The 13,958-nt window shown below is 33.7% G+C and overlaps 1 protein-coding gene across 1 annotated transcript; it reads left to right on the top strand.

Moving 5' to 3' along the window:
* The first annotated feature begins 2,039 nt into the window (after nt 1-2,039).
* On the top strand, nt 2,040-12,219 carry LOC149242089 (protein LATERAL BRANCHING OXIDOREDUCTASE 1-like). Its single transcript, XM_089370756.1, has 4 exons — nt 2,040-2,121; nt 9,526-9,664; nt 11,481-11,802; nt 11,896-12,219. The coding sequence occupies exons 1-4, from the start codon at nt 2,040-2,042 to the stop codon at nt 12,154-12,156; spliced, it is 804 nt and encodes a 267-aa protein (XP_089226882.1). The 3' UTR covers nt 12,157-12,219.
* The last annotated feature ends 1,739 nt before the right edge of the window (nt 12,220-13,958 follow it).

Consider the following 13,958-nt stretch of genomic DNA (forward strand, 5'->3'; position numbering starts at 1 on the left):
AGCAAAGCGTAGTGGAGAAGCAAGGCAATGCTTGGGTGTAAAAATCTAAGGCACCACAGTGGAGGTTGCAGCAGTGCGAGAGACACAGAGGTGTATGCAGCAATGCAGTGGCAACAGAGGGAGCACATGATAACAGCAGAGGAAGCTTCAATTTCATGAGGCTTCCAGACTGACTGGGATGTTATTATTTGGGAGAAGTTAGTTACCTACTTCTCAGTAACTGAGTTGCAGTGCAGCAGTTAGCAATGGCAGTGCTAAGGGCAACATGGGCAACATATTGAGAGGGAGCTGTAATACAGATGCAACAGTGTCATGGGTAGAAGTATAAGAGACAATAGTGCAGATGATATGAGGTAGCAAGTCAAGCATCAACTCAGGTATCGGTGCAGAATATCAGTGTGATGTTTCCATGGTGAAGCACTACTAGAGCACATTCCTCGCTAAGAGGGAGTGTTGATTTGTGGTAGCATCATATTTGTTCTAGCCATGAAAATTGGTTGAGAGTCTTAAGCACATGAGGTCTCCAAAACCCATAAATCATTTGGAGAAATTATACTCGGATGAGGAGATATTAAAATAATTAATATTTTTAATGGGGTCCTAAGTATAAACTTAGGAAAATTAAAATATTAATGTGTATTAATATAATTTTGGAATGTTCCAAGAGACGAGGATCAAGCCAAATCTAATCTTGGCCATTGATTAGGGACTTAATCTCGAACGTTGAATCATCAATAGTAAAAGTATAAGAGGAGGCTTGAGGGTCAGTTGGAAATACACCAAGTTGATCAGTTAGTTTGATTTTTTGGAGCGGGGTTTGCTAAGAGAATCGAACCAGTGATCTGTTGCAGCGAGGGGCAGTTCGGTAGAAGGCCAAGAGTACATAGCAGAGAGGTAGGGATAGTGCCAGAGAGACAGCATAGAGCTTGGGAAGGATGACGCAAAGGCAGCTGGGACTTACACAGAGGCTGTGGAGGCCAGCGTAGGTGACGTAGAGGGTTAGAAGGTTGACACAGAGAGCCAAGAGGATGAGGCAGAGGCATCAGTAGTAGAGCAAAGGCTAGAAGAGCTGACGCAAGGCCAAGAGGCAGTAGTGGAAGATTTTCGTGGAGCAGACTGGAGTTGAGAGGTAGATGCAGAGCTATAGATGGTGACGTAGTCTCTGGAGAGTGACACAAAGTAGTGGAGAAGCTTGGAGCAAATTTTGTTGTCCAATTGAGGAACTGTTGTAGTTTCCGTGGGATCAATCATCTAGTTGTTGATTAACCGGAGTATCTGTCTCTAAGGAGAGGTACTACTGCCAAGGAAAATCTATGTTGGGTGAGACGTTTCTGGCACCCTAGTTGTACTTAGAAACTGCATAATAATAAAAACCTCATATCTGTTGCACTAGTTTTCCCGCATTAGGTTTTTTTGGGGACAATTGTCCAAAAATAATAGTGTCCCTTGTGCGATTGTCTCAGTTATTTCAGTTGTTGATTTGTATATGTGTTGAAGTTGCATTTGTGTTTATTTCGGTATTTATATTTATAAATAACTTGTTAATGGAAAGAACAAGTAGGAGATAATAAACTAGATAATGCGGTAGGAATTTTTGACGTGTCAGACTTAGAAATTTCAACAATTTTTAGATCATGTATATTTTAATCTTAGGCAAGTTATTGCTCGATCTCATTAGTTTTGTTGACAACCAAGATTATATAATGTACTATGATGCATTGGTAGAATGTAATGTTTCATTATCTAATGAAATTTATGATTTTTCCGAGGAAAAAATATTTTAATGCCCCCAAAAAAATAATTGAAAGTAAAAGAAAATTATGTTAATGTTGATGATAATAAAATATTTTAGTGCCTCAAAAAATGATTGTAAATAAAAAATTCAATGTGGGTCAAAGATAAAATATTTCAATACCCATCTTAAGTAAAATAATTCAATATTTCAATGCCCATGTTATATATATATATATATATATATATATATATATATATATATATATATATATATATAAGAAACTGTGAATTAAATTAAGGCGGGCATGGAATCTGAAAACCAGGGAGGACGTACGACTGCAGAGAAGAAGCATACGTTGTGTATAGCTTCAATAACCAACAAAATTGGTAGAAACTCCACTATAAGTGCAACAATGAAATTATAATAGCCATGGAAGAAACTCCTCCATGTGCTTTTCCATTGAACCCTTTTGTTTGAGATTTATCAATTGGCTAAAGAAGGTGTTTCTCTTTGTATCCTCATAATGTGCTATCATTCCCTCCATGAAAATTGACCACGTAACAAGTGGTTTACAAGAACAAATCCCTTTATACCATAAAAATTGATATGGTTCTAAATATGAAGATGCAATAAGTACCTTTTGTGTGTTTTGCACATTATGGAGATTGAAAAATTTCTCCATCTGTAGTATCCGTGTTCCAGGATCCTTTCGATCAAACTTCCTCATATTGTTCTTTGGAACACGGTGGTTCTTCGATTCAACGTTAGAGTCTATGAAATCATGATTTAAAACATTTATTTTATTCTCATCATGAGTTTCCTTTACTACTCTTTCGCCATTAGTAAGCATTTCTTGTAGAAGCTTTGTCAAATCTGTCTTCAAATCTTCCATCTTAGCTTCCATGCCATCCATCTTAGCTTCCATGCCATCCATCTTAGCTTCCACGTCGTCCATCTTAGTTTCCACGTCATTCATCTTAGTTTCTACGCCTTTCTTTAAACCATCCATCTTAGCTTCCATGCCATATATCTTAGCTTCTACGTCTTTCTTTAAACCATCCATCTTAGCTTTTGTTACTTTTTGTGCGAGTGAAATTTGTTGCACTTGGTCTCGTAATTTTGATATATCATGTTGCATTTCTTACTCTTCTTCATGAGTCATGCTAGATATTTCAAGTTTCTTACAAGGTGTTTCCATTTGCTTTCTTCGAGGCATCAATTACCGATAATAATGCTTCACTATGTCCTTTGAATTCCTTCAAACTAATTTTTCAAACCAAGCTTATGCAAAAATTTAAAAAAACTACACATATTTTTTCACTTTGTAGGAGCTCGATATTGAATCTGATGTATCTCTGTAATTTTGGATCTCTAAAGTCTGAAATTTATTCCTGCGGTAACCCTATGAATAATCTTTCTAACTTCGCAAGTCTGATCAAGATTGGATTCTCCAATGAAGATTTATGCCAAATTTCCCACGATAACCTGAGTATAGACTCGTTCAGTAGAGTGAACTTGTACGACGTGCCACGGGTCACTGTTTCAACCTTAGGTTCTAAAAATGATATCCAAAACAACTACAGTCCGTCCTCTTTCTGTAACTTCTTACGAAAATTCAATCTGATGCTTAGAGTGAAAGTTATGACAATTTTCCCAAGGTCACTTGTTTGGAATGTAATTCGGGGGTCTGCAAAAACCCTAACTTCCTCAGATTATATCTCCGAAAATATAGCGAGACAAGATCTAAAATTCAGGCCCGAGATTCACCAAGTTTGCGGCTCAAATGGGTGATTTGTTTAGCTCCTGAAATGTCGCAGAAAAAAAAGTTATAGCGAAAATTCCACGATGGCCTGTTTGAGATGAAATGATGGAGCTTGCAAAAACCATAACTTCCTCAGATCATATCTCCGAAAATAGAGTGAGACAAGATCTGAAATTTTGACTTGAGGTTTAGAATGATCTTGGCTCAAATGGTTTCTTTTTAGCTTCTGAAAATTCATAGCGAAACAGTTATAGCGAAAATTCCACTATGACCTGTTTGGAGCAGCTAAACCTTAGAATCCAAAGCTCTGATACCAAATATTATGAAACCAACTCACAAAAAGATAGAAAAGATAGATCAACGCCTTAAAACTCAACCTCTTCGAGGGGCCAACCTCCTTTACATTACACAAATGAACAATTCTTGGATGATACAAATGACAAGACCTCCTTTCTATATATAGGAGTCTAAGGGGTCATAATATAATCAGAGCTGACATAAAAATAATAATGTAAGGGCACAATAATAACAATAGTGGGCTTCTATGGGGCACAATAATAACAATATGGGGACTACATGGGCACAACAATATAGTAAGGGGGTTGTAATAATAACAATAAGGGGTTACATTAGTATTATAGGGACCTAACATCCTGGAACATACATCACATCTGTGATCCTGAGAGGGCAGCCAGACTCCCTCTGAAAGGTAGTCGTACTGATCTCGGTAGCTCTATACCTCTCGTCATCTCCAAACTCTATGCTTTGCTTGAGATCTTTCTCCTCAAAATCACTAAAGGGATCTCTATTCCCCATCATATGGAATGAGGCACCACTGTTAAGATACCACATGCCTCCCATGGAAGTGACAACCATGCATGCAATGAGAGTGAAATCAATTTTGAATTGTGAAGCTAGAGCTTCACCCACTGCCGCTATTGTCGGCTCCTTGTTTCTTGCTTTTGTCTATGGGAAGTTCTTGGCATAGTGCTCGTGTTTGTGATAGTGAAAACACTTGACTTTCGTAAAGTCCATCTTCTTTCATCCCTCCTTGCCTTGGGACATATTTCCCTTGGCTTTCTTTGCCTTACTTGATAAGGAAAAATCCTCTTCCACTTCCTTGGAAGAGGTTCCATCTCTAGCGTTACTCTTGATCTCCTCCTGCATCAAATCCAACCACAGTGATTCCCAATCTGGAAGCTTCTCCTGACCATTGACAGAGTCCTGATAACTATGCTAACTCTTTTGGAGTCCAAGAAGAGCAAGACTCACCATATCATCCTCAGAAATGTGATTCCAACACTTCCAAGTTCATCACGACATTGAGTGAACTTGGTTAAGTAATTTGGAATTGAGTCGCCCGTCTGCATCTTGATTTTTCAAAGTTTATCTTTCAGTGCCAACTTCCTTTGGTCACTGCTATTCTGGAAAAGGTCTTTCAATGTTTTCCACATAGCATGCAGAGTTTCCTTCCCATGGAGTGTTATGAAACCAGCTCACAAAAGATAGAAACGATAGATCAACGCCTTAGAATTCAGCCTCTTCGAGGGGGCAACCTCCTTTACATTACATAAATGAACAATTCTTGGATGATACAAATGACAAGACCTCCTTTCTATATATGGGAGTCTAAGGGGTCATAGTATAATCAGAGCCGACATAACAATAATAATATAAGGGCACAATAATAACAATAGTGGGCTTCTATGGGGCACAATAATAACATTATTGTGATTACATGGGCACAACGATATAATAAGGGGGTTGTACTTATAACAATAAGGGGTTACACTAGTAGTATAGGGACAAAACATGCCCCTATCCTTCAAAAAGTGTTGTCCTCAACGCTTGGAGTAGTTTTTGACGCTTCTGTATAAAATTATTGTCCTCCCATGTGGAATCTTCAACTGGTAAGTTCTCCCACTTGATGAGATACTTTGAAATTGATCTATTTCGTAGCTGTTGGGTTCTTGTTTCTGTGACTACTCTAGGTTCTAATATGATTTTTCCTTCCTTGTCAAGTTTTGGCAATATTGTTTGCACTGGGATTTTCTGCAACTTTTGAATGAGTGGCCACACTTTTTCGTCCTTCTTCCATTCATCCCTTGCTTCGTTTATCCAATCTAGTTGGATAATATAAACAACACAAAACAATGCTTCCACATCCTCATCCTTTCTTGAGAGTGCATCTGCAACAACTTTTTGCTTCCCTCTTTTGTAGATGATTTCAAAGTCATAACCCAACATATTTGTGATCCATTTTTTATGTTCTTCTAAATATAATCTTTGTTCTAAAAAGTATTTAATACTATCATGATCCATTTTTACCTTGAAGTGTCTTCCCATTAGGTAAGGTCGTCATTTCTTAAGTGCATGTAGTATTGCCAACATTTCCTTCTCATAAATAGCTTACTTGAGATATAGCTGTAAAAATACCCAATCCCCTACATCAAAACTTTTGATCTGCCTGTTGTTTCATTCGATTCTGCACCAAAGTGGCGTTATCCTTTAAAAGTTGGAGAACTTGTTGTTGATGCTCGATGTGATCTTTCATTGCTTGAATCTTTTTCTTCTTGATATGTCCTTCTATCTTGAGAATTTGAGGAGTGGTAATTTCTTCCAATGCATTACAAGATATGGTCGGATTCATTTCTTGATGCTCGATGTGGTCTTTCACTTCTTGAACATTTTTCTTCTTGATATGTCCTTCTATCTTGATAGTTTGAGAAGTGATAATTCCGTCCAATGCATTACAAGATATGGTCAGATTCATTTCTTCTTTCTCGATGTGATCTTTCACTTCTTGAACCTTTTTCTTCTTGATATGTCCTATCTTGAGAGTTTGAGGAGTAGTAATTCTTGCTAATGATTTACAAGATATGGTCGGATTCATTTCTTGTTTCTCTGGGTTTGGTTCCTAGTGTATATCCTCTTCTTTTGATGTTTCTTGATCCTCTTCATAATCTATGTAAAATAATTTCTTCTCAGCGCACTTATGATCTTTAGTGTATTTGCAATCACAATTGTAACAAATCCCTTTTTCTTTTTTTTTCTTCCAATTGTTGCGGTGTAAACCTTGTAGGTTGTGGAAGGCTAGGAGAAAAAACACTTCCATCTTTATAGTTGTGAGGGATAGACTTCCTTGTTGCCATAATTTTTCTTTGCACTTTTCTTGCCAACCTGAATGCATTCTCCAATGAATCAGGTTTCCAAAGACAAACCTCATGTTGAATGTCATCCTTTAAAGTCCCTATGGAGACATCAATCCTCTGCTTCTCTAGGATATCATTTTCCCTTATATTCAATTTTTGAAAGTCCTCAATGTGCTCTGCCATTGAACACTTTTGTTTGAGATTTATCAATTGGCTAAAGAAGGTGTTTCTTTTTGTATCCTCATAATGTGCTATCATTTCCTCCGTGAAAATTGACCACGTAACAAGTGGTTTACGAGAAAAAAGCCCTTTATACCATAAAAATTGATTTGGTTCTAAATATGAAGATGCAATACGTACCTTTTGTAATAGTTGCACCTCATGTAGATCAAAATATTGCTCCATCTGTAGTATCCAATTTACCAGATCCTTTCCATCAAACTTCCTCATATCGCCTTTTATTGGTTTTAGGAGCTCGACCATCTTATACCAATCAAATTCTGTTACAGATAAAAATATTTATACTAGGAAATAATTTAATTTTCCATTTTTAAAAATAATACATAACATTCACTTTCCTATTAACCAGCGAAAACAACCCACAATTTTGATATTGAAACTTGGATGCATATATGTTGGATAACTTAAAATTTCCATATCTCAACCGTTGGATCGCCACCTCGCATGATATATTGACATTGAAGCGACCCAAAAAATTCGTTCAAGTAAAATCATTATTTATCAATTAGCCATTGAATACACATAAGCTGTAAACTTTACTCTGTATTTATTAACTATTGAAAAAATAAATACCAAATCTGCAAGATCCCCATAAAAATAACAATCTCCTTAACTACTAAAAATAACAATCTCCTTAACTACTAACTACTTTGTTATAACAATTAAACAATTTTAAACAATTTTGTGCAGTAATTATTTTTTTCAACTATTAAACAGATAGTACTTAGAGTCTAAGATTGGATCATAATATTGGGACCAAATTTCTTCATTTAACTATTAAACTACATTTTACGGTTTAAAATAAAACAATTACATAGAATGGGAGACAAATAAACCAAATCTTCCCACCTAAATATTAAACTACATTCTCGAAACTAAAATAAAACAATTACATGAATTGGAAACATCAAAATAAATATAATACGGTCTCACTTAAAATTGTTTCAATAAGAATTTCTCCGGACTTAAATCATAAAAAAATTTATATAAAAAAGACTATATATCATAAAATATATTAAGAAGACTATACATATCATAAAATATATTAAGAAGACTATACATTGAGGCTTTGAGAATGATCCAGTGAGCAGGCAAGTTAAATCAACATGCACTTTTTCTTTAGAAGAGCTTGAATTATAAGTAAATTTGATAAATTTTAGAACATATAATTTTTTTTTTTTTAAAATACACATTTTTTAATTAAAAAAAATTGAATTAAATTATTTTCATATTATATCAAATTTTAATTATTGAAATTTAAACTTGGTAATTATATTACATATTCATTTAAATTAATACATTTAAGAGTTAGGAAGAAAGAAAAAGTACTATATTGAAGTGTTTAATCCCACTCATAGTCATCAACCAAAAGCATACATAAAGATCAATATTTCTTGGAGAGCCAAAATTCTCATTACTCACTTAAGGACTAATTCTCATCAACTCCGTTGTGAAACAGGGTGCTGGAAAATGCCAAAAAAAAGTGTGGGAGGAAAGAGTGCATTTTTTGTTCTTCCGGAAAAGTGGAAACAGAGAAACATTTCATTTTATAATGTGAGGCCTTGAAAGACAACAGGGAAACTTATGCAGATATTTTAGCAGCTAGCTTTTGGGATAATCTATTTAGCTCTAGCAGCTAGCTTTTGGGATAATCTATTTAGCTAGGGGTTTGTGGAGAAACTTAGGGCATTTATTTTGAAGCTTTAGAGAAAAAAGGTCGAAGACATCAAGCAGATGAAGAAGCAGTGAATGTTAAAATATTTTCTTTCTTTCTTTCTAAAAACATCATATTGATTATATTCAATTTAGTAACAATTCCACTTAATTGAAATTCAAACTTGGTGATTATTCACTTATTCATCCCCAAGCTTGATAATTATGTCACTTATTCATCCCAATTAATACACCTCATGCAAACATCATATTGGTTATATAGGTTAAGAAAAATTTCTCCAATAACTTTATTGCAGAAGGGTCAAATTTGTGTACATATTTTGATAAACAAAAATGCAAAATTAATTATTCGATTTTCTTTTTCTTTTTATTTATCTAATTTCTAAATATTCCAAAATCTACCCACTCGGAAAAAAAATTAACTTACAAATAACTTCTAAAACATGTAAATGAAAATTTTAAAACAAAACAAATTTGTTACCAATAAATTTTTTTTAAATCAAATTGTTTTTATATTATATACTGTTCATATTAATTTGAATTTTAACTTAGTAACTATTCATGCATACACCTCATGCAAACATCATATTTGATTATGTTTAATTTAGTGAGATGGGGTAGGAACCTTGTAAAGGGGTGAATTTTGTGTACAAGTGGGATGCAGATTTTGATAAACAACATTGCAAAATCAATTATTTGATCTCGTTCCTGATGTGTATCTATTAAATATTTCAAATATTTCGTAGTTACATTCATTATCAAGCAGTTCAATTAGTAGGTCAGTGCATCAATGTAATGTGGCGTTTAATCTTTGATAAGTCTTTTTTTTCAGCACGAAAAAACTATATAATTGTATTTATAAACAAAAATTGTTTTATATACAGTGACAATATTACTGCCAGGAAGCAGCCAGCTTGAAAACATGTTCCATCTCGAAACTCACAAAGTAATGTAATTTCCAGAAAAACGCGAAGGCTACGGACAGGCCTTTGTAGTCTCGGACGATCAGCAGCTGGACTGGACAGATCTTCTGTATCTAACTCTCATGCCTCCAGAAAAGCGAAACATGAAATTCTGGCCTGCAATTCCAGCGGAATTTTTGTAGGTTTCAATCTTTTGGTTTATATTTATTTCCGCGAGTTTAACTAGAATTGGAATTTTATTGAATAGAGTGGCCAAAAAAATTGAAGTCATTTTTGAAAAATTGAATTCATTATGCTTGGTTAAAAATATTTTGAAGTTGATAATCAAAATAAAAATGCTTATTTATTTAGTAACATCATTTCTTTACTACCAACTTAGATTCATTTCAGGGATTTTCAAGTGAGATTAAATATTTTTTTATTCTAAAAGATATTTGCACGTTAAAAGCTTTGATCTTTCTAGACATTTGGTAGATTTGGAATTAAGATAAATCTATGCTGATTTAATTATATCAACTATCAAAAGCGTTTGACTTGAATCTATTTTTTTTTGTCAAAACTTGATTTGTGTTGTTAAATTGGGTTTTTGACTACATAGGTTTGGTTTTAATACTTTGACAGCACTAGGGTAGTTGGAGTGGAGAAAGTTCACAACTCAAACTTGTGATTCCAACAAATCTAGACTGGAAAGTAAACGGTAAAACCTGCAAAACATGATAGACTACAACAAATGGACAGTGAAAATAAAGATAACAATAGACTTGTTATTAATCCATGCCAAGGAAAGACTGTAGCAATCAATTTACCTATTGATCACTATTAGTTTAACATTGAACAATACAATTTACAATGTTTAACTTTGAAAAATAGATATTTACATTTTGAAATTATTAAAAAAAACATTTGATTGGACCATAACTTGAAGGTCTTATTGTAACCTTTGTATGATATAGCCCCATGTGGATAAGACATATTTGATACCATAATTTATGGATATGGTTGCAATATTTTTGCATGATTTTGATCTATTTTGTATTAATTTTGTATTTTTAATTTTTGAATGAAAACTATTCAAAAATAAATTTCTTGAAAATAGTTGATACTCAGGGGAATAACATATTTACCATGACTTACTTTCCACTATAATTTAAGCAAATCTTTGCATTAAAAATGGATAAGAATGAGATGTAAATAAATATACTTACTAGGAATTACTTTCCACCATTATTTATGTTTTCCTTAGCACTTTATGTAGGAATAAAAGTGTACATGTGTAGGCTTACTAGTGGTTAGGACCCATGAAAATTTATGCAAGTCCTTGTGCATGAGTACGAAATTAATTTATTAACTTCACATCTCAATTTACTAATTCTTGCTAAAACAAGACTATAGGATTCCATTTGCTTATTGGCTATTATTAATTCAACATTAACTGATGTAGCTTATGGTCTTTTTTGCAATTTTTGACAAAACATAATTTCTAACTTAAATGATAAGGACTAAAATGGCAACACTTGTTAATTATGAAAGCTATTTAACTATTATTAGTATGTTTTTGTCTTTTTTATCCTCCAAAATTTAGCTATAATTTTTTTCTTAAGATCCTGAATTTTAATTGTGTGTTTTTGAATGTATAAATGGATTTAGTGACTTAAAAAATACTAAACACTAGCAACTCTCAAACAACAAATTCCAAAAAAAAAATAATTTGTTTTAGCCAAAATAAATAAATAAATAAAACCACTAAATTATTATTTTTTGTTTGTGAAGTGGTTTGAATTCATGAAATTACATCAGACTTGACTTATGACTTGAGAAAGCCTAAACAAGATGACTTAATCACAACCGACCTCATCCACACCAACCCTTAAACATAACTTTTATTTTCTATTAACCTAATACTTAAATATAACATTGCTTCATTAAATTATTACTGACTTTTATTTTTCTTTAAACTATTGCTTAAATATAACATTGCTTTTATTTTATTACAGGCAAACCGTAGAGGAGTATGCCGTGGAGCTTCAAAAGCTTGGCAATAAAATTTTGCATTTGTTGGCGAAGAATCTTGGTTTACAATCTCCAGACTGCTTTGTCAATCAGTTTGCAGAAATCTCAGAGGCAATGCATTACTACCCGCCCTGTCCACAACCCGATCTCGTTTTAGGGTTGAGCGCTCACTCAGACGGAGGAGGTATCGCCATATTGCTGCAGGATGATGATGTTACAGGGCTGCATGTTCGTAAAGATGGTGAATGGATTCCAGCTGAACCCATCCCTGGTGGCCTCGTTGTGAATATCGGGGACATGATAGAGGTATATTATAAGACTCTCAGCGTTTGATTGAATGTTAATGTCCCTGAAATCCAGAAACTAAAACAAACGCTAATAGCTTTCTTGTTTGCACAGGTAATTAGTAATGGCAAATACAAAAGTATCGAGCATAGGGCGGTGACTAACAAGGAGAAAGGTCGAATTTCAGTTGCAGCATTCTGCAATCCGGGCGAAGAAGCCGAAGTTGGTCCTGCTGCTGAGCTTATACATGAGTTGAATCCGTGCAAGTACAGAACTTTCAAGCGTAGCGAATATCTTCGAAATTATTTTGCCAGCAAACTAGAAGGGAAGAATGCCATTGAATTTGCTAAATTCAATTCTTCCACGTTCGGTTGATCATTAGTCTATATGTTTTCTGTATGTTGTCACTCCAGTAATAACCTGCCATTGCCACTGTTTCATTTGCCATCAAGCAAGATATGAACTGTTTATAAAAAATTACAAGGATGATCAGGATCCCTCAGCGAACACAAGGGGGTTGGTAAATGGTTATAAATATACTAAGTATTTTAAGTAAATAAGTATAGATTTATTTTAATTACGGATCTAATATGAGTCCAGAGGGTTCAAATTTTTTCACAAACATTGTTTAAATTGTATTTTTGAATGCTAAAGAAAGTATATATAGGACCAAATATTTTTTTTACATAAATTAGTTAACATAGATCTTTAAATAGTTTATTTAAATTTTTTTTGAAATTTTTTTGAAAAGTATGAGATTTAATTATATTCACACACTTTTTTTACTTCTAATTACTTTACAACATAGTCATATTTTTATTTTATTTATAACAAACATTATTTTTCTATTCAAAACACAATTTTTATTTTAAAGGGGATGGACAAACTTACACATCCAAGCTGTAGAATCCCCTCATACTGCACTCTAGAATAGAATGAGCCTCTCGGCTCAACAAAAATATTATATTATACCTCTTTATTGTGAACTATTAAAAAATGGAAAGGCAAATTATAATGAAACTTACACACTAAAACTAGCAACTCACAGCTACACCTTGAGAATGCCCTCTATTCAATTAATCACCAAATCAAAAATATAGAAGTTTACATTCAATTTAGGGAGATCAAAATTATCTCTTATTTTCTATGAACTAAGTCTAAACTAAGACACACGCAACCGTGAAACAAACCTTCTCAATAAACTTTCTCCATTAATTTCAACTCGCCCCCTTAACGGAGAAATGATTCACTTGCACACCTAACATCTCCCTAAACAATTCAGATTTGATCTTCCCAAGAGGCTTGGTGAAGATATCAGTTGCATTTTCACAGGTGTTACAATATTCAATAAAAATCTATTTGGATTGAACCTTTTCTCTCACAAAATGAAATTGAATATCTATATGTTTTGTGTTTTTATGAAAAACAAGATTATTTGTCAGCTTGATTAAACTTTGATTTTCGCATTTGATCACTGTAGCATCTTTTTGTTCTTCCCCTGTATCATGAAGACATCTTCTCAACCAAATTTCTTCACAAGTGGCTGCACATAAAACTTGATACTCTGCTTCTTGATGATAAAGATACAATACTCTGCCTTTTACTGCTTCAAGAAATGACCCTGAACCCAATATTGAAAGCATACCAAGTTATAGATTTTCTATCGTCAATATTTCCAACCCAATCTAAATCTAAATAGTCTGTCAATTTAACATCAAAAGAATCAGTATATTTAATGCCAAACTTTATGGTATATTTAATGCCAAACTTTATGGTTCCTTGAAGATACCTTAGGACACCTTTTGCTACCACCCAATGTTTTTGAAGAGGTTTTTTCATGAGCTAACTCGACAAACTGACTGAATATACTAAGTCAGGTTTGGTTGTAGTCAAATAAATCAAACTTCCAACCAGTTGTCTGTACAATGTAGCATCCACCTCTTTAGAACCATCATCACTTTGAAATTTAACATTCTGTTGTATAGGTACTAAAGCAACTTTACACTGATCCATTATGAATTTCTTCAACAATTCCCTGACATACTTTCCTTGAGTAACAAAAGTCTAGCCAGAATCTCTCTAGATTTCAAGACCCAAACAATAATGTAGTTCTCCAAGGTCCTTCATTTAAAATACCCATGACATCTGCACTTTAATTTTGTCAACCAATGCATCAA

Source organism: Pinus tabuliformis, chromosome 8 (genome assembly GCF_031772625.1).
Source record: "Pinus tabuliformis cultivar Carrire ecotype Pingquan chromosome 8, CPIR1, whole genome shotgun sequence".
NCBI classification, from domain to species: Eukaryota; Viridiplantae; Streptophyta; class Pinopsida; order Pinales; family Pinaceae; genus Pinus; species Pinus tabuliformis.